The sequence below is a fragment of the Sphaeramia orbicularis genome, chromosome 22, assembly GCF_902148855.1.
Source record: "Sphaeramia orbicularis chromosome 22, fSphaOr1.1, whole genome shotgun sequence".
Classification (NCBI taxonomy): domain Eukaryota; kingdom Metazoa; phylum Chordata; class Actinopteri; order Kurtiformes; family Apogonidae; genus Sphaeramia; species Sphaeramia orbicularis.
The window spans coordinates 2404143-2426570 of record NC_043978.1 but is presented as its reverse complement, the minus strand read 5'-3'; the positions used below and the strand labels follow the sequence as shown (position 1 = coordinate 2426570).

At 38.3% G+C, this 22428-nt stretch overlaps 1 protein-coding gene across 2 annotated transcripts in view; it reads right to left on the bottom strand.

The window, feature by feature from the left end:
• Positions 1-9578: 9578 nt before the first annotated feature.
• The window catches only part of LOC115413868 (nardilysin-like), a 136511-nt gene continuing 123661 nt past the window's right edge, over positions 9579-22428 (bottom strand). For both annotated transcript variants that reach the window (XM_030126990.1, XM_030126991.1), the window contains exons 31-32: positions 21847-21936; positions 9579-10475 (exon numbers count right to left, since the gene is read on the bottom strand). In XM_030126990.1, the coding sequence (XP_029982850.1) occupies positions 10260-10475; positions 21847-21936 (306 nt within the window). In that variant the 3' untranslated portion in view covers positions 9579-10259. The remainder of the gene's footprint in view (positions 10476-21846; positions 21937-22428) is intronic.

The window sequence follows — 22428 nt, the reverse complement described above, 5'->3', positions numbered from 1 at the left end:
AGACAGAGGTTGTACAGTCGTAACTGAGTTCTGACCTGTTGGTCATTTGTCTGGTCAAGTAATGTGATAAAGACTTTGCCAAAAAAATGTAATCGGTTTTTCTGATTTAACATTAATGTTGTGTTTTCAGTTAAAAGATTGTGGACTGCAGAGGATCAAGGCAAAGAGGAGGCTGTTGTTGGTCCGTATAAACTATATGATACATCTTTCCGTACACTGCAAGGGACAGAATGGCTGTCTGATGATGTAAGTGCTGACAATTCAAAGTATTTATCAAAGGAAGTATTTTTTCCCCCATTACTGATTTTTTTGGTTTGTTTGTTTTTGCTCCACAGGTTATTGATGCATACATTCACATCCTTACTGAAAAACAGCTGGCAAGTTCTGGACGTAAAATTATAGTGTTTTCAATGCATTTTTGTAATGTTCTCTGAAGTACAATTTAGTGTTACACACTTTCTTTTTTAATAGGAACCCATTCATCAGCTCTCTGCTGTGATTGCTGGAAGTTTGTTTTCTGGAAGATGTAAGCTGCTTAGAAACATAATCTATTTGTTTGTTATTATCCAGCTTTATTACTTCACACCAGTAACCTGAATTAACAATAATTTGGTATGAAACCCATTTTTCAGATGAAATTTCCAGTGGAAGATAGGTGGATTTGTCCTGTCAGTGTAGGCGCTCACTGGATTTTAGTGGTTAGTGGCTTTCTTATATTTTCTTCAAACCTATTTCTGGCATGTATTGTGTATATATGCATTTCAGTTGACCTGATGCAACAGAAGTCTATTTTCATAAAAGGGTTTGCTACATATGTCATAGTGTGATGGAATAGCATGAATCCACTAAACATTTATAGATTGTCAACATGTCAGAGAAGACACTACTACTTGTCGATCCACTGGGTAACGAAGACAAGTATGAACACAAAATCCTACGAAACTGGAGGTAATGGCTTTTGAAAGTTTGAACTTTAATAACATAGGTCAAATGTTTAGATGAAAGTGCAAAGTTTGAAGCTCTTGTTTTGATTTTTTTTTTTAAAAATTATTATGTATTGGAGACAGACAGTCAGCATATAATAATAAGACTTACATTGTACATACACAAAAGACAACAAACTGAAAGTGTCACATCAGAGCTCTTGGTTTTTCTTATGTGATGAGAATGTGTCTCATGTATTGCATATGTTTGTTATGCTATTTAAACAATAATTAGGAACTTCTTGAGGATGGCAGGCTGTGAGGTCCATGGACATAAATGGAGTGTAAAAACTGTTAACCACAACCACCAGCAAGACAGCAGTAGCTGTGGGATTTTGGTGTTAAAGGTAAATATTTTAATTAAGAGTGTTTGTAGTTAAGTTTTTGCTCTTTGTTAGCCAGTCGTGTAACTGAATGCCTAGAATGCCATTTTGCAGTTTGCAGAGGACTTTCTTAGCCGTGGAGACATCGAGACCACCCAGACCCATCCTGCTGACGTTTCAAAGGCTCGATGGGATGTAGCATGTGCCCTCCTAGAGGTTGGAGGTCTGTAACAAAGAAATGAACCATCATGAAGCCATCTTCTCTCTCTCTGTCTCTCTAGAAAATTTTTATTTATCAAATAAAGCTTTCTTTATGTCCTCCTCTCTGTTTCTGTAAATTGGCTTGAGAGTTTGGTTTAAACCAGCGGGAGCTTTATTTAATAGATGTTATGAGCCTGTCGAAATGAGCTTCCTTAACCTATATTCATATAAATAAGTAAATAATGGTGTTCCTATAGTAGGAGCTGTATTTAATAGATGTCATAAAAGCCTGTCAAAATGAGTATCCTTTACCCATATTCATATGAATAAGTAAATAATGGTGTTTTTCTACAGTAGAAACAATTTTTCATTTTCAAATAGGCGTGTCAAAACGCAAGGTAGCATGTTTCGATCGATAGACGTCGCTGTCAATGGAGCAGCTCAACTCGACAGAACACCAGTCATCTCATCATAGCAGTACTCCAGCAGCCAAAACCCGGACCGGATTTCATAATTACTGGACTGCATGACTGACCTTACGGACTGACTGACAGAGAAATGAAAACGGGGCACGAGTAAAATCGGTTTTTGTTTTTGTTTTGTTTTCTCTAAAGCCCTGAATTTGAACTGTGCACTTGTTTTTTTTATTATATTTAGTGGATGAACTGAATGTTTGTTTTTTTTTTATACCAAGAAAAAACTGTAACAAACGGAACGTTTTTTTTATTTTTATTTTTTTCTTCTAAAAAACTGAACCAAAGCCTAAAGTGGAGATTTTGTGTTTGATTTTGTTTGGTTGGTGGATTTTGTTGAGTTTGGACTTTTTTTTTTTTTTGCCGGGGGGGGGGCAACTGTGTGTTTGAATTTGTGTTTTTTTTTGCAATCATTGTTTAATACATGTCCCAAGAGCTACACTACATCGCCGGCAGTAAGTCAGACCTGTTCCAGGTGCATGTTGGACTCCGGCAGGGCTGTCCTTTGTCACCGGTTCTGTTCATAATTTTTATGGACAGAATTTCTAGGCGCAGCCAGGGTCTGGAGGGGGTCCGGTTTGGGGACCACAGGATTTCATCTCTGCTTTTTGCAGATGATGTTGTCCTGTTGGCCTCATCAAGCCTGGACCTTCAGCGTGTCCTGGGGCGGTTTGCAGCCGAGTGTGAAGCGAGCGGGATGAGGATCAGCACCTCAATTTACCGGTCAGTCTACGTTCCTACCCTCATGGTTCTCGACCGGAAAAAGGTGGTCTGCCCTCTCCGGATCAGTGGAGAGTCTTTGCCTCAAGTGGAGGAGTTTAAGTATCTTGGGGTCTTGTTCACGAGCGAGGGAAGGATGGAGCGTGAGATTGACAGACGGATCGGTGCAGCGTCTGCAGTGATGCAGTCGCTGTACTGGTCTGTCGTGGTGAAGACGGAGCTGAGCCGAGAGGAGAAGCTCTCAATTTACCGGTCAGTCTACGTTCCTACCCTCACCTATGGTCATGAGCTTTGGGTCATGACCGAAAGGACAAGATCCCGGATAAAAGTGGTCGAAATGAGTTTCCTCCGCAGAGTGGCTGGGCGCACCCTTAGAGATAGGGTGAGGAGCTCAGTCACCAGGGAGGAGCTCGGAGTAGAGCCGCTGCTCCTCCACGTCGAGAGGGGCCAGCTGAGGTGGCTCGGGCATCTGTTTTGGATGCCTCCTGGACGCCTCCCTGGGGAGGTGTTCCGGGCATGTCCCACCGGGAGGAGACCTCAGGGAAGACCCAGGACACGTTGGAGAGTCTATGTCTCTCAGCTGGCCTGGGAATGCCTCAGGGTCCCCCTGGAAGAGCTGGAGGAGGTGTCTGGGGAGAGGGAAGTCTGGGCATCCCTGCTTAGACTGTCGCCCTCGCGACCCGGCCCTGGATAAGCGGTGGATAATGGATGGATGGATGTTTAATACATGATTTTGAATTTTAAATGGTTTAAATGTGTGATTTCTTTTTCTGTCATTTAATGTGTAGGGTGTTTGTTTAATTTAGACTTGCATCGTTTGTGTGGTTTGAGATATGACAAATAAATTGTGATGGTTGGAAAAACAACAAAGACTTCGTGGAGAATGGATTTGCTTCAATCAGGCGATCCGTTTATTTGTGCACAAATGAGAAAACTAACAGACGAAGCTTCGCCCTCTCTCAAGAGTCAGTTCTGACCTGTCCAGGAAGTCAGTCTAACTTATAGTAGCCTGCGCTAAGGTTAAATGGGATTGGTTAATATGATGTATGACGCTGTCACTAAGCAGAAGAAAGAAAATAAGATAAAAACAGACAGAATGCAAGACCTTGGAGTTGTCCTGGGAATTTTTCGGGAGTTGGGTTGTGCTGTATCTTGTGGTATCGTTAGAGACAAAGTAGCCTACAAAATATGCAGAATTGAGAAACTGACTGAGAGTAAACATTCATATCTAGGCCTGTGGTTAGAAAGAGAATGAAAACTGAAGAGCTATCATAGGTGTCTTATAAACTAATAGAAGACTTATGGTCAGTATTACAATCAGTATTAACAGTACAAAAGACTGAATTAAAACGACTGACTTAACATCTTAAATGTCAGACTAATGACAACCTATGGATCTGTCCATTGTCAAATAGTTGAAAAGAAGTCAATTATCTGAGATATCTAAGTTTAAATTAGTAATCAGTCCATGTACATTGTAGTCTGGGCAGGAGTACTTTCTAGTCTAAATAAAATAATTTCAAGAGTCCATATCTGTCCATATTTAATTACCAAATGACTTTATGATAAATTATGTCTCACTGGTAAATTTATTTTATATTGAATCTCATGAACATCAGTGGTCAGAATAATTACATTTATAAGTCTATCATTTATTGTTTTGTTATACATTAGATTAGAAATAAAAGAGTTTAGATGAAAATGTTGACTTCATTTTCCTTTTTTTTTTATGATTTTTTGTGTATATAACTGAGGCCAGATTGAACATATTTTTAAGCTCAAAATGCACCAGAATGCAGGAAAAAAACTTCATTTTTCCCAAAATTTCCCGGGGGAGCTATGCTCGTCCGCTACGCACCCCGCTGCAGGGACCCAGACTGGCTGTGGCTTTTTGTGGCTACACTCATTTCTACTAATGTAGCCACAGTGGCTGTATCTTTCATTTTCTTAGCGCAAGCACAGCGGGGGCCAAATGCATCCCACCAAGTGTCCCTATCCGGCCCTTGGGATGAATTTGCAAGTGCAAAAATTCCACAGTCAAGGCTGTCAATCTCATTTTCCACATACAGACCAATTTGATTTCAAGTAAAATAATAACCTACAAAAACTAATGACTCCATATTTTCTTCACGGTTTGATGTGAAAAAAAATAATATTACATCATGCCTATAAATAATGACAACTTGAATGTGTTTTCTTTGTTTTAGTGCAAAAAAGTACATTAAATTATGAAGGTATTTACATTTACAAACTATTCTGTAACAACAAAATGCAAATAACCTGAACAAATATGAACAACCTGAAATGTCTAAAGAAAATTAAGCACAGTTTTAACAATTTTCTGCTTGTTCCTCAGTGTTTAGTGTCTTTGTAGATCTGATCCATAATGCACATGCAGAAATGATAAGTTGAGGATTAATATTGTTAAAATTGCACTTCTTTTTCTTAAGAAATTTCAGTTTTTTTCAGGTTATTCACATCTTTCTTGTTGGGACAGTTTATAAAAGTAAGTATTTTCATAATTTAATGGGGTGTTTTTGCATTAAACTGAGAAAAAAATTTGGAGTTGTCATTATTTATAGGTTATTCTGTTATTATTTTATTGGTCTGGCCCACTGGAGATCAAATCAGGCTGAATGTGGAACCTGAAAGAAAATGAGTTTGAGACCCCTGTTCTAGAGAGTTATAGAGGCAATATTCTCCAAACCACATGGGGGCATTCTCTATAGACCCTAAGCAATACAATGAAAAAAAGGATTGTCTTCAGTTTAGAGTTTGGAAAGCTCTGTGATCTCATAAAGTTAACCTCCTAAGACCAAGCTATGTTTGTGGACAAGAGTTTCACAGCTTTATACAAAAAAAAAATAGGACCAATGGCCCTGTAGCTTACCGGCCAAATGAAAAGCTTTGGGAAATGTATCCAGATGCCATTTATTATCACCAGTTCTGTGTATTTATTATATTACAGAAATAGTCCATGTTTTGGTCGTATTCCAATCAGATCTGTAAAAAATTCAAATTCCAACTTGATAAATTGATAAACAATTGATACTTACTGATTTATTGGATCAAGCCACTTCCCTTTTTCTTATAATGGGGAAAGTTTTCAAAGTCACACCAAATCCAGAATCAGATCCGGATCATAATAATTTCAATACCTTGTGTTGACATCATCATAAAGAAGCTGTATACCAAGTTTGAAGTCAATCAGAACTGGAGTTTGGGAGAAAAAGACGATTGAAATTTTTTCCCCATAACAGCCCATGTTAAATTTTCTGTAAGTTCCTGGATCCAGAAGAAGATCCTGATCAGCATGTGGACATTATGTTTTGGTCATCTCCCCATCAGGGCTGGACTGTAGAAATTTCAACTTGATATCATTTATATTTACTGAGTTATTGCATCGATCCACTTCCTATCTCTTATAATGGGGAAATTTTTCAAAGTTGCACCAAATCCAGAATCAGATCCGGATCCAAATAATTTCACTAACTTTTGTTGACATGATCATAAAGAAGCTGTATACCAAGTTTGAAGTCAATCAGAATTGTAGTTTCGGAGAAGAAGACGATTGAAATTTTTGTAACGGACGACAGATGACGACGACGGACGCTGCTTGACGACAATAGCTCACGGCCTGTCAGCCGGTAAGCTAAAAAAGCCAAGACTTGTACTTTCCTAGTTCTCAGGAGGTTAAATATCCTCTTAATGAAACTGTATTTTTAAAAAATTCAAAATGCTTTTTAACTTTAGCCTAATTTTGAGTATAAAATCAATCAAAAAAAAATCTAGCAGGGCTCAAAATTAACTTTTTGACCTAGGAGCACTGTGCTCCTAACCCTAAAAAGTTAGGAGCACTGTGCTCCTAACCCTAAAAAGTTAGGAGCACAGGCTAAAATCTAGGCGCACCACTATTATATAAAAAATTGGAGAACAAGCAAAACTCTTGGCCATACCAAGTAATATTCCTATATGTATTTAAGCAATGTTAACAACCTAGAATAAAGTATTTGAATAGAGTATGAAAGAAAAAGCTTACATTGACACAGGTGCAAAACAATTGTCAATGTGTGGTATATACTTTAGTTTTGTTCTTGGAGAAGAAAGACGAATCACACCATTATTTGCAACAACCAACTTTTGAGGAAGAAACTTTTGACGAATCATGTACACGTCTGGATATCGCTTGTTGTTTATTCATTAGCCCCTCGATTCTCTGGTTACGGTCAGCTGATCGTGTAGCAAGTTGATTCGCGCAACATGATCATCTGACTTGCAGGATACATTACGTCATGGGAAAATACTTGGAACAACGCCAGCGCTACTAACCGGGTTTGGCGGGAGATTGTTTCAAACGTCGGTGGAGTTATTTGATCCCTTTGTTTATGCCGCCTGCGCACGCGAGGGGGCGGGGACTAGATTTTCCGCTTCAGTCAGTGGGGCGTGGAGCTTGTTTATTTTCAGCTGACGAGTTACTTCTGCAGCCATTATTCTAGGCGCACGTATTAATTTTCGCTCATTTTTTTATTGGCGCACCGTGTGATCGTAATCTCAAAAACAGTCGCACTACCGAAATTCTCAGGCGCATGCGACCGTAATTCAGTCGCAGTCACGAGCCCTGTCTAGATACTTTTTTTCATAATTCATGCATGAAAGGGTTAAAATCCTCCTTCTTACATATTAGACCATTAATGGTATGGGCCCTTCTTATCTCAAAGATGCTCTGGTGCCATACCATTCCAAGAGAACACTTCGCTCTCAGAATGCAGGTCTACTGGTGGTCCCCAGGGTCTCTAAAAGTACAGTAGGAGCTAGAGCCTTTAGTTACCAAGCTCCTGTCTTATGGACTCAGCTTCCAGCTAATATTGAACAGGCCGACACAGTCTCTACATTTAAGATTAGACTGAACGAAGAAAAAGACTGAGAAGCAGTGGATTAAACCCAGATTGGACCAAACTATCAGCTGTTACATGGAGGATGGGGCAATATGTCACTATGTCAGTTGTAATGCATGTCTTCACCACTAGATGTCTATGAATATCACATATTCAACCCTGAAGTTCAGAACTGAAGGACTCCATAAATGACCAGATACCCCACCCCACCCCCTCCCAAGCATCTGATGGAACATTAGTACCACGTACTGCTCTGCTCAGGTGGTCAGACATACCAAAAGGGTCCAAGAATCATTTTAGTTCAGGAGCTGAATTCAGCCCAATTCAATCTGAAGTGTTTCTGATCAGTAAAATACTGTCAGAATAACCCAGAAATAATGACCACTCCAATTTTTTCCTCTTTGTTTCAGTGTAAAAAAAAAAATTACATGAAAATATTTACATTTACAAACTATCCTTTCACAAAAAATGTGACGAACCTGAACAAACATAAACCTGAAATGTCTTATGAGAGCAGTTTGACCCAAATTCTGCTGTTATCCACTGATCTGTATGTTATAATGTAACATGTAGAAATGATAAACGGACAGAATATTGTTTAAAGTACACTTCTGTTTCTGAAGTAGAAATTCCAGGTTCATGTTGTTCATGTTTTTTAAAGGATAGTTTGTGGATGAAAATATTTACCTCCGCCAGGAGGTATTATGATCACTTTGCTTTGTGTGTTTGTTTGTTAGCAAGACAACTCAAAAAGTTAAGGACGGATTTTCATGAAATTTTCAGGAAATGTTGATACTGGCACAAGGAACAAATGATTAAATTTTGTTGGTGATTGGGGGCGAGGGGGGGTCAGATCTGTCTTGGCGGAGGTCTGCGCTCTCCAAGTGCTTTTCTTGTTTCATAATGTCATTTGACTTTTCTCACTCTAAAACATTTAGACAAAAACAGTGTGGATTTGACATTATTTCTATATTATGTTATTTTACTGGCCCCGCCCACTTCAGATCATGTTGGACTGAATGTTACCCCTGAACTTTAATGAGTTTGACACCCCTGCCTTAAAATAAAAAGGCACCTTTTGGCTGGTACTCACCCCTGCAGACCCAGAACACAGAACCAGACCTGCCCTGGTCCAAGTCACGCATTTATTGCTTATTAGGAGCATTTTTAGATGACAAAAGTGTAAAAATGCCACATCATACAGTATAGCTTTAAACCACAACTATGCACTACATGTCTTCTGTGCATCTTTTGTGTTCAAACTTCACGCTAAATAGGGCTAAATGTAATTTGTCTGGACCAGAGTGATTGTTGGTAAGATCTTCGTGTTGAAGTTGGTTTATTTGTGCACACTTTATTTCCAAAGCAGGATCCAGGTCAGTTAATAGCAGATCTTTAAATCCAGCACACGAGCACTCCAATGCACACATGTGGAGTCCCAGCAGGGCGGTCAAGAAAGAAAGACACTCAGCTCAATGTCATTTAGACTGAAACACATGGCAATATTATTCTATACATTTTAGTTTTTTTTTTTTTTTTCACATTTTCAGGTAGAACAAAATGTATTTAACCCTTAAAGACCCAAAAAGCAAACGGTCCACAACCAACTACTGATCTAAACCGTTTAATTCCTGTTGATCCACTAATCCTGTCAATCCATGTCAATAATGGGTGTAAAATACAGTTCTTCATCTTTTCATGGTCATCAGATATAACCATATTTGTACGTTCAGAGGCTCCGTAGTTATCATGGAGACACCATCATCTTCTACAACATTGATTCACCAGTAAAACCCATAGAGTTGGATCCATGACAGTGGATGGACACACTGGGTTTATGTTCAGGTAATGAAAGTCACTTTTTTTTCCTCCAGTTTTTTTCTGTTTCTGATATAATAACCTTCAACTTCAATCTGAGCTTTAATGAACGTCTACATGATCAGTGAATTAAATAAATGAAAATACCAGATTTTCACAGCAAAATGCAAATTAAAGAGGTTAATATTATAACAAATGGTGCTAAATTGCTTATTTAATTGAAAGGTTAAATAAACATTCATTTGGGTGCTGTCATAAAAGGAGCTGTGGGTCTTTATGGGTTCAATGCTTCGTTTTTCTCATTTCACTCATGCATATTTGGACTGTTTGGAACAGAAACAGTCATGTACAACCTCAGGTAACTGTCTTTTATGTTATTTGGATCTGGTTCAATAATACCTACTTTGTTTTTGTCTCATTACATCTTTTAACTAATAATTTCAAACCAAAAACAACTGTTTGGCTTCAGTGACACACACTCAGGGTGAAAAATCAGCCTTTAAAGCTTTAAGACATGTTGATTATTTGTCTTTAACACTACCCATGGTTTTCAGTCCGTTTGTGTCGGTGAAATGACATAAAAATACAGTTAGTTCTAAAACAGTCCAGTCAGTGTTTTATGGCAACAGGACTCGGACTCCAAGGCCGTTTCCTTTTCCTGTCAGTGGATCAGAGGATTTCAGATCAGTGGGTGAAAGCCTCTGTCCTCAGTTCCAGACTCTGCAGATGCACATGGTCATCTCAGCCGTCCTCCACATCCACAGATGAACTGACTGCATGTGTACTGAGGCATGGACAGAGCCCCACCCACCGTCTGTCCGTCTATCCATCCGTCTGAACAAAACTTCACTCCAGTATCTTGTGGTAGGGGAAGAGGGGCAGGTTTTTGATGAAGGCCTGGATGTCCATGATGGACACGGCGGGCGCCATCTTGGGGGAGGCCTGGAGGAAGCTCAGTTTGGACACCTCCCCGTACATGGAGTCCTCCTCGGCATCCTCGTGTCCTTCACCTCTCTGCCCGCCACCCTCCTCGTCGTTCTCCTCGGCACCGAAGCCGACCACCTTAGAAGGTCACAGACAAACGTACGGTTCAGAACAACAGCCCAGGACCCATTTGTCCTTTACTTCTGGGTCCACATTCAGCCCAGTCCATTCTCCAGTGGATCAGACCAGGATCATGAAAACAGGGACAGTACTTCATGGAGAATAATATGCAAAAATAAAAACAAAAACTTTTTGTTTAAAAAAACTTAATGACAGTATAATAAGAATATTAAGCAACTGATTTACACTCAAACATGTTAGAACAGATCAGGTTGTAGCAGGAAGTAGAACTTAACAATGACATCACTGGTAAGGAGGGGGAAGGGAAGCTGATAAATGAGACACACCTGAGAGCTGTGGTGGAGGGAAACTCAAACAAAAGAGAGACTGGAAGGAGGTCAGAGAAAAAAGGAGAAGTGAGATTGACAAGGAAAGGAGGGAAGAACAAAAAAAGAAAACCTTAATGTGATTTTAACGGAAGAATCTGGAAATGGACCGATGTGGACCCAGGAGATTTTAAAAAGAGAGGCTGAATCCCTGGAGCAGGCGGACCTGACCTGCTCGGACTCAGGAGTACTCTCTCTCGGAGGACACCCCCCAACCAGATTAGTCCCTTTTTCCCCAAACTCTCCTGGCTTCTCCTGTCTGGCCTGAGGAAACCCCCTGTGTTCTCTCTCTCCCCCCCTACTCTACACCTATATGCCCCTAACCTCCAACCTGGCCTGAACTGGACCCCCTACATCTTTACCCCTTCTCACACACACACATCCCCCCTGAACTGAACTGAACTGAACTGAACTGAACTTTATACTTACATGAAAAACCTATTGTGATCAGCAATGGACTACCTAAGTTTAATTTAATGTTTAATTCCTGATTTAAGATGTTTTTTTTGAGTTTATGAATAATAAGAAATGTTTTGATGATTATGCAGATGATTTTTAAATGCTGGTCTACAAGAGGGAAAGTTAAGAAACCTTAATTTTATGTGTTAACAGATGTATTTTGTAACCATGAAGTGAGCAGCTGGGTTTCTTTTGTTTTTTGTTGTTGTTGTTTCTTTCACCTTTAAGTTTAAGATGTAATAAATTCGACAGGTGGAAGGTAATTTAACCCTTCTCCTGTCTGGCGCCCAACAAATTATTTTTTGTTTAGGTTATTGAGACTTCTACGTTACAGAAATGGCGCCCAACGTGGGGCATGAGCTATAAAACCTCAGTAATATTAAGTTAAAGTATACATTCTAATTTATTTCACTTGTATATCCATTTTCTGGGTCTGTTTTGTGGATATTTGTTTGTTCTAATGTGTTGAAGGCTGATTTGAACTGATACTGACATTTTTTTTGATGTGATGATTGAACCTTTAGTGTTTTACTCTGTTTCATAATTCATACTTCACCCATAGCCCTCCCCACACCTTACAGTATGGCTAAACAGCCTTCTACAGTATCACCAAGTGTTTCTCTTGATATAGAACCTCCTGATGTTCAAACCCCTCTACTGGCTGCACATGGTGCACCCCCTAGATTTAGTGCACATTTACAAACTTATTTTCCAACCCCCAGTCAACCGCCAGTTGGAACATCTGATGCCAGAGTCCCACTTCAATCCTTTCCCCCCTTGGATAATTTACATCCTATTGATCAGTCTCTTGCTTGGGAAACTGAGGCTGTGTCTTATTCATCTGCTCCAGGAGGTGGAGTTTTAAACCTTACAGCTTCCTCCTCTTACTCAGCACCTCCCTCTCCTTATGAACTTCCACGTGCAATACCTACACCTGCTCGGGAGTTGAATCAAATCGCAGAACAAACACAGACAGGTTGGGACAGAATGCAAATGGAAATGAAGGAGCAAAATGTGGCTATTAAGAAGCTAACCACTACGTACAAGAAAGTCAAATCCTTCACAGAAACAGCTTAAGGACTTTATGGATCAAATAAGTACAAATCATCAACAACTCTGCACTATGATTACATTACATAAAGAAGAAACAGGAACTGAAATGGAGAATCTTGTGAAGGGAGTCAAACTGATTGTAGAACAGGAAAAAAAAAACTCTGAAGCATCCCTCCTGTTAGAAGTTCGATTTATGGTGGAGCAGCTTCAAGTGGAGATCCAACAGGAGCTCAAAACTTGTCTCACACATTCTCAAGAATGCATTTCCAAGTTGTCAGAAACTGTTGAAGCCACTAGTGCTGAGCTAACCAAGCTGGCTACTAACATGAAGAAAATGGAGACTGAAAATAAAGAACAGTTAACCCGTCTGGAGAAGAAATCTTCTGGTCTGGAAGGAAGACTAGAATCTTTCATGGCTGAAGTCAGATCTACTCCATCCTCTTCAAGTTATAGAGAGTATTCTGATAAATCATGCCCAGCTATGTCTACTAACCCCCCAATTATGAAAAGTGATCATATTAAAATGACCTTCCCAACATATGGAGGCCCTAATGATGATCCTGACCCTCTTAATTATTTGTCAAAGTGCCATGACTTTCTTGCTCTACATCCTTTGATTGATTCTGATATTTTGGCAACTTTCAGAACTGTCCTCCAAGGCACCACTCGTGACTGGTGGGAAATCGCTAGATTAGATGTCACTTCTTGGAGCCAGTTTGAGACTGTCTTCTTGTCTGCTTTTCTTGCAGAAGACTATGAAGATGAACTGGCTGAACATGTCCGGACCAGCAGACAAAAAGAAAATGAGTCCATCAGAGACTTTGCTTTCACTTACAGAGCTTTATGTAAAAGATGGAGACCCTCTCTCACAGAGGCTAATATTGTCAAAATGATCCTGAAAAACATAAAACCTTATCTTGCTAGTCAGCTCAGGGGTCGAGTTGACTCAGTTGAAGATTTAGTGCGTCTTGGTCATCAGTTAGAAAAAGACTATGAACAGCAACTTGAATACAATCAAAGACTGATGGGAGCTCGAAATGTTACTCCTTATCACAAGCATACTACTTCAGTTCAAGCCAACAACAAACCTAGACCAGCTGTTTTACGTTGGAGATGTAAAGGAGACCATGCTCCTGGCTCTTGTCCAAATTACAGTTCACTTAGTGGAAACTCTGCTACTTCTCATCGCCAGCAGGGGCCGCCAAAACACTTTCCACGATCACAAAAACCAAAAGGATTGTATGGAAACGGTTCTGTGTCACTTGTGAAATCTAGGAAATCTCTTCCCGTATCATCTCAACAAAAGCAAAATGCATCATGCGAGTCAATCTCCCAGACTCCATGTTCCCCACCTGAAACTACCTCTAGTCCCCAACAGCTTGTTGTCCCAGTTTCAATTGGTGCATGGCGTGGAAAAGCCATAGTTGACACAGGAAGTAGCTGTACCCTCATTCATGAGTATCTCTGGGTGGAGTTAAAAGGGTCAAAGGCTGACCTCCAACCATGGACTGAAAGTCCATTGTATCTAGCTAATGGTGAAGCCGCCATTCCAATTGGATGGGGAAACCTCTGTGTTGATCTTCAGGGAAGAGTGTCCACTCTACCTGTGGCTGTACTTGGACCAGAAGCTCTAGCCTATGGTATGGTTCTTGGCCTTGATTTCATTGCTAATGTGGGAATGATAATCAATGTAGCTGATAAAGCATATAGCTTTATGTCCAATCCCTCTTTGAATTATCCATTTCAGCCAGGTAGTGCTTACCTCCCACAGAACACCGCTCAGATGACCAAAACAAACATCCAAAGAACAAAAAACAATCCAGGTCAGACTCTTTCCCTAATCAGCTCCATTCCACCCCCCATCCTCACCCTGGAACCAGTGCGAATGGAGGTGAAAGATTACATTAACATCGCTGTGTCTAATGCTCACTTACAAGAGGTAGAAAAAAAACAATTAAGGCATCTCCTAGAGTCTAACCCACAGGTCTGTAACCATACACCTGGGAAAACTGATGTTTTGCAACACACAATCTACACTACTAACTGTGTTCCAATCAAACAGAGACCTTATAGAATGCCGGCCGCTAAGCAAGCAATTGTAGAGGAACAGTTAAGAGAGATGGTCGCTGCTGGAGTTGTTGAACCCTCCCATTCTGGGTGGGCCTCTCCTGTAGTGCTACCTCCAAAGAAAGATGGTGGACACAGATTTTGTGTTGACTTCCGGAAGGTCAATGCTGTCACTGAGACAGACGCCTATCCTCTCCCTAACATCAATGAAATTCTTGAGTCTCTTTCTGGATCCTCTCTTTCTCCACAATAGATTTAAACAGTGGATACTGGCAGGTACCCATGGATGCTGATAGTAAAGCAAAGACTGCCTTTGTCACGCATGCCGGACTGTATCATTTCAATGTCATGCCTTTTGGTCTTAAAAATGCCCCGGCCACTTTCCAAAGATTAATGGAAAAAGTCCTGGATGGCCTGCGTGGTGAAATCTGTTTAGTCTATCTTGACGACATAATTGTGCATTCATCATCTGTAACTCAACATTTTGAGCGCCTTCAGATTGTACTGGATTGACTTCGCAAAGCCAATCTAACTATCAATCTCAAGAAATCTAGGTTTTGCCTGCAAGAAATCAAATTTCTTGGTCACATTGTCTCTCAAAATGGAGTCAGTGCTGATCCTGACAAAGTTGAAGCAATCCGATCATATCCAGTTCCAACAAATCTGAAAGAAGTTCAGAGATTCTTAGGCCTTGCTGGATGGTATCATAAGTTTGTACCAGACTTCTCAAAAATTGCTCAACCTTTGAATGACCTTAAGAAAAAAGGGAGACCTTTCATTTGGAGTCAAACATGTCAGAATGCCTTTGATCAACTGAAGTCCTGTTTGATCTCTCCCCCTACATTAGGTCATCCCAATCCAGAGCTTCCATTCTTGGTCTACACGGACGCCAGTGATACAGGACTGGGAGCTGTGTTGACCCAGAAAGACCCTAATGGAATGGAAGTAGTTCTTGCTTATGCTAAGTAGAACATTAAATCAAGCTGAGAAGAACTATTCAGCAACAGAAAAAGAATGTCTGGCAATCATCTGGGCTCTAGAAAGATGGCAGCATTATCTGGAACCAAAGCTCTTCACTGTCATTACAGATCACTCTGCCTTAAAATGGGTTCTCTCCTCAACAAAAACCACAAGTCGACTGATCAGATGGGCCCTAAGGTTGCAACGCTTTGATTTCCTTGTAGAATACAGGAAAGGCAAACTAAACAGTGCTCCTGATGCTCTTTCCAGGATCCCCTCTCTTGTCCAATGCTGCCTATACTCTAAAAAACACTGATGACATTTCCATATCTCTTGAAAGGGTTTGGGAGGAACAACATAAAGACCCAAAAGTGGAGGAAATCTTGAAACAACTCGCTGAAAGGAACACAAAGGTAGAACAGGAGTTTGTTGTTCTGGAAGATAAACTATACCACAAAAAACAACAAAATGAAAATCAGTTCCACTACAGATTCTACATCCCCCCCAGTCTAGTTCACGAGATACTCCAAAATTATCATGAAAGCCCTTTAAGTGGTCATGCTGGTATCTTCAAAACTTATAAAAGGCTCTATGAGGTGGCCTATTGGCCTGGAATGTGGACAGATGTGAAAGCTTTTATCAGGCAGTGCATGGTTTGTCAAAGTATAAAGGCGGACAATCAGAAACCTGCTGGAAAAATTCAACAAACCAATGTCTCACGCCCTAATGAGATGTTGGGTATTGACCTCATGGGTCCCCTACCCAAAAGTACACAACAACATGAATATTTATTGGTAGTGGTTGACTATTTTACCCGCTGGATTGAGCTTTCCCCCCTACGAACTGCTACAGCCCAAACTGTTGCTCGATTCCTGAAAAATGAGATCTTTACCAGATGGGGTGTACCTGATCACATTCTGTCTGACCGAGGACGTCAGTTTGTGTCTGAAGTATTCCGTGAACTCTGTGCACAATGGACTGTTACTCCCAAACTCACAACTGCGTATCACCCCCAGACCAACCTGACTGAAAGAGTGAATTGCACTCTGAAGAGTATGATTGCTGCTTATGTGCATAACAATCATGCTAAATGGGATCAATACCTCCCAGAGTTCAGGTTTGCTATTAATTCGGCAGTTCAAGAAACTACAGGGGTCACACCCGCTGAACTACATATCGGCCGGAAGCTTAACAGTCCTTTGGATAAAGCACTAAAAGGAAAGATTTATCCCCCTGATGCACCGGCCTATGATGTCATCCAGCAGCTGACTAAATTCAAGGAAAATGTAGAAGAAAATATAAGGAGATCAAAACAACGGCAATTGAGGAGTTACAACAAGAATCGCCGTAATGTTGGTTTTGAACCCAAACAAAGAGTATGGGTGAGAAATTTTCCACAGTCAGATGCTCAGAAGAAGTTTTCTGCCAAGTTGGCAAGGAAATGGAAAGGCCCCTACAGAGTTGTCCAACAACTAGGACCCCTGAACTACCGTGTTGTTCTGGAGGATACGGGTGAGGATGTACGGACTGTACATGTCTGCAATCTGAAGCCGTTCTATCCCAGTGCGGAGGACTTAGAGCACCTGGAACGAAAACGCCTACAAGACATCTTTCAGGAAAGTTCTGAGGAAGAGGATTTCTTTGGATTTGTGGATTGAAATAAAAGGATCTCAGTGTGACCACTAGGCGTGGTCTCGTCGAAGGGAGGAGGAGTGTAGCAGGAAGTAGAACTTAACAATGACATCACTGGTAAGGAGGGGGAAGGGAAGCTGATAAATGAGACACACCTGAGAGCTGTGGTGGAGGGAAACTCAAACAAAAGAGAGACTGGAAGGAGGTCAGAGAAAAAAGGAGAAGTGAGATTGACAAGGAAAGGAGGGAAGAACAAAAAAAGAAAACCTTAATGTGATTTTAACGGAAGAATCTGGAAATGGACCGATGTGGACCCAGGAGATTTTAAAAAGAGAAGCTGAATCCCTGGAGCAGGCGGACCTGACCTGCTCGGACTCAGGAGTACTCTCTCTCGGAGGACACCCCCCAACCAGATAAGTCCCTTTTTTCCCCAAACTCTCCTGGCTTCTCCTGTCTGGCCTGAGGAAACCCCCTGTGTTCTCTCTCTCCCCCCCTACTCTACACCTATATGCCCCTAACCTCCAACCTGGCCTGAACTGGACCCCCTACATCTTTACCCCTTCTCACACACACACATCCCCCCTGAACTGAACTGAACTGAACTGAACTTTATACTTACATGAAAAACCTATTGTGATCAGCAATGGACTACCTAAGTTTAATTTAATGTTTAATTCCTGATTTAAGATGTTTTTTTTTGAGTTTATGAATAATAAGAAATGTTTTGATGATTATGCAGATGATTTTTAAATGCTGGTCTACAAGAGGGAAAGTTAAGAAACCTTAATTTTATGTGTTAACAGATGTATTTTGTAACCATGAAGTGAGCAGCTGGGTTTCTTTTGTTTTTTGTTGTTGTTGTTTCTTTCACCTTTAAGTTTAAGATGTAATAAATTCGACAGGTGGAAGGTAATTTAACCCTTCTCCTGTCTGGCGCCCAACAAATTATTTTTTGTTTAGGTTATTGAGACTTCTAAGTTACAAGGTTTATCAAGAACAGCAAAGTTACAGTAATGGTATGAATTACAGTGTATGTGATGGTGCATAAGTGTCCACTGTGTTGGAACTAAAACAACAAAAACCAACAAAACCCATGAATATACGTATAGCAAAACAGCTTTGAACAGCTGTCCACTGGAGTGACCACTATGCATGAAAGAGTTAATAATTATATCAATATGTTCAACTTTTTCCAAGTTATAGCACTTTGAAATGTGTCCCATTATAAACCAATGGGGATTTGAAAAATGTCAAAAATTCATTAAAAAAAAAAAAAAAATCAGTATTTTCTAATTCTTTGAACAAACTTGGTAGAACTTACCCAAAGATGTTCCACTACAAATGTCAAATCATTCTGACCGTCAGTTTAGGAGAAAATTCTTGAAAAATTGTTTATGGATGATGAACTATGACTGATCCCAGTAGTCCATCAGACCCGTCCGACCCATCCGACCCATCAGACCCATTAGACCTGTCAAACCCATTTTCGGACCAAAAATGTGAATAACATGAACTACAAACAACCTGACATTTCAGAATGAAAATAAATACAGTTTGAATGCCTTTGTTTATCATTTATCCATGTGCATTAAAACATACAGATCCCAGTGGACCTATAAACACACTAAACATTTAATGACAGACACAACATTGGTCCAGTTCCACTGAATACCCAAACCCATTTCAGGTTATTCATATTTGTTCAGATTATTCACATTTTTGTTTTTGTAAATATAAACATTTTTTAGGTCATTTTACCTTTTTACACTAATGCAAAAAGAAAACTTTGAAGGTGTCATTATCTTTCATTATTCTGATTATTTATAGTTTATTCTGATTATTTATCGTTATTCTGATTATTTTTATTGTATTCTGATTATTTATAGTTTATTCTGATTATTTATCAGTTATTACAATTATTCATCATTTATTCTGATTATTTATTTGGTTTAGTTTATTAGTTTGATCCCCATTAGCTGGTGCACACCACAGCAGCTACTCTTCCTGGGGTCATCAACAACACAAAAACAAAGCACCACAATTTCCCTCAACTCACTCAATAAACAGGATGTACGCACACTCAACACAACACAAAAACCAAAAATCAACAACAGCACACAATACAAAACAATTACAATAACAATGATAATACCAACAACAATGGAAAAAAATAATAAACCAAAAATCAGAAACAAAAAATAAAAACATATAATAAAAATAAATAAATAAAAAAATATAAAATAAAAACAGCTCCACAACAAACAAAAAAACAAACTGTCTAGATGATGTCATTATAGGATGTGCAATAGGTCAGACAGTTATTCTTGGGTAAATATGAAAATTTATAGTTTATTCTGGTTATTTATCATTTATTCTGATTATTTATAGTTTATTCTGATTATCATTTATTCTGATTATTTATCAGTTATTCTAATTATTTATAGTTTATTCTGATTATTTATAGTTTATTCTTACTATTTATCAGTTATTATGATTATTTATCATTTAATCTGATTATTTATCAGTTATTTTATTTATAGTTTATTCTGATAATTTATCGTTATTCTGATTATTTATAGTTTATTCTGAATATTTAGTTTATTCTGATTATCTATCAGTTATTCCGATTATCAGTTATTCTAATTATTTATCATATATTCTGATTATTTATAGTTTATTTTGATTATTAATAGTTTATTCTGATTATCTATCAGTTATTCTGATTATCAGTTATTATGATTATTTATCATTTATTCTGATTATTTATAGTTTATTCTGATTATTTATCAGTTATTATGATTATTTATCATTTATTCTGATTATTTATCGGTTATTCTGATTATTTATAGTTTATTCTGATTATTTATTGTTATTCTGATTATTTATAGTTAATCTGATTATTTATCAGTTATTCTGATTATTTATCATTTATTCAGATTATTAATCGCTTATTCTGAATATTTATAGTTTATTCTGATTATTTATCAGTTATTATTATTATTTATCATTTATTCTGATTATCACTTATTCTGAATATTTATAGTTTATTCTGATTATTTATCAGTTATTCTGATTATTTGTAGGTTATTCTGATTATTTATTGTTTATTCTGATTATTTATTGGTTATTCTGATTTTTTGTAGGTTATTCTGATTATTTATCATTTATTCTGATTACCTCCGCCAAGGAGGTTATGTTTTTGCCAGGGTTTGTTTGTTTGTTTGTCTGTCTGTTTGTTTGTTTGTCTGTCCGTTAGTGTGCAACATAACTCAAAACAGTTATGGACAGATTTGGATGAAATTTTCAGGGTTTGTTGGAAATGGGATAAGGAAGAAATGATTAAATTTTGGTGGTGATCGGGGGTGGGGGGGCCCACGGGGGGGGGGGGGGGGGGGGGGGGGGCACTGATCGTTAGTGTGCAACATAACTCAAAAAGTTATGGACAGATTTGGATGAAATTTTCAGGGTTTGTTGGAAATGGGATAAGGAAGAAATGATTAAATTTTGGTGGGGATTGGGGGTGGGGGGGCCCACAAGGGGGGGCCACTGATCGTTAGTGTGCAACATAACTCAAAAAGTTATGGACAGATTTGGATGAAATTTTCAGGGTTTGTTGGAAATGGGATAAGGAAGAAATGATTAAATTTTGGTGGTGATCGGGGGTGGGGGGGCCCACGGGGGGGGGGGGGCACTGATCAGCCTTGGCGGAGGTCTGCGCTCTCCGAGTGCTTCTAGTTATTTATAGTTTATTCTGATTATCATTTATTCTGATTATTTATCAGTTATTCTAATTATTTATAGTTTATTCTGATTATTTATAGTTTATTCTGATTATTTATAGTTTATTCTTACTATTTATCAGTTATTATGATTATTTATCATTTAATCTGATTATTTATCAGTTATTCTATTTATAGTTTATTCTGATAATTTATCGTTATTCTGATTATTTATAGTTTATTCTGAATATTTAGTTTATTCTGATTATCTATCAGTTATTCCGATTATCAGTTATTCTAATTATTTATCATATATTCTGATTATTTATAGTTTATTTTGATTATTAATAGTTTATTCTGATTATCTATCAGTTATTCTGATTATCAGTTATTATGATTATTTATCATTTATTCTGATCATTTATAGTTTATTATGATTATTTATCAGTTATTATGATTATTTATCATTTATTCTGATTATTTATCGGTTATTCTGATTATTTATAGTTTATTCTGATTATTTATCGTTATTCTGATTATTTATAGTTTATTCTGATTGTTTATCGTTATTCTTATTATCGTTATTCTGATTATTTATAGTTTATTCTGATTATTTATCATTTATTCAGATTATCGCTTATTCTGAATATTTATAGTTTATTCTGAATATTTATAGTTTATTCTGATTATTTATAGTTTATTCTGATTATTTATCAGTTATTATTATTTATCATTTATTCTGATTATCGCTTATTCTGAATATTTATAGTTTATTCTGATTATTTATCAGTTATTCTGATTATTTGTAGGTTATTCTGATTATTTATTGTTTATTCTGATTATTTATTGGTTATTCTGATTTTTTGTAGGTTATTCTGATTATTTATCAGTTATTCTGATAGTATTTTACTGGTCTGATCCACAGATTGAACTGGTCTGAATGTGACTCTTGAACTAAAATGATTTGAACACCTTGATTGTAAATATCTCAATATCATTTTTGTATTTCACAGATTCATCCTAAGGGTCTGACTGGACCCCTGGGAGGTCGGTTTTGGCCCCCAGGACCATGTGTTTGACCCTGTTTATTTGGCTCGTGATGACGCTGCTTACGTGCACGCTGAGTTTACGACTCTTCTGTCCTCGATGCTCCTGGAACCACAACACCAGCTCGGATCGACTCATCTGCCTCAGAGCATCGATCTGAACAAACACAAAACACATGAGCAACACACACACACACACACACACACACACACATACACACACACACACACACACACAAATAAATATCCTATTGATTATTAATATTGATGTTTGTGTGTCCGATCCTCCTGAACAGGACATCTGGAGACATGTGTCCACATATTTATGTCCATATAGTTGATAAACATCCATATTTCACTGTAGTTTAATGGTAGATTTTTCTACCTCAGTCAGAGGTGATGAAAGTAAATGGTTAGATGATGAAGAAAATTATTATTTACAGTTAGAGCAGGAACAATAGTATAGAAATTTAGAGGAAGAACATTGAAAATCAGAGTCAAAAAAAAAAAAAAAAAAAAAAAGAAAAAATCAACCATATAAATTCAGTCCAAACCATCAGTCATTTTGGAAACAAAGATAATAATTGAACCCAAACTAACCAATGCAATGATATCTATCCCATAATATAAAACTATATTCTGACATTAG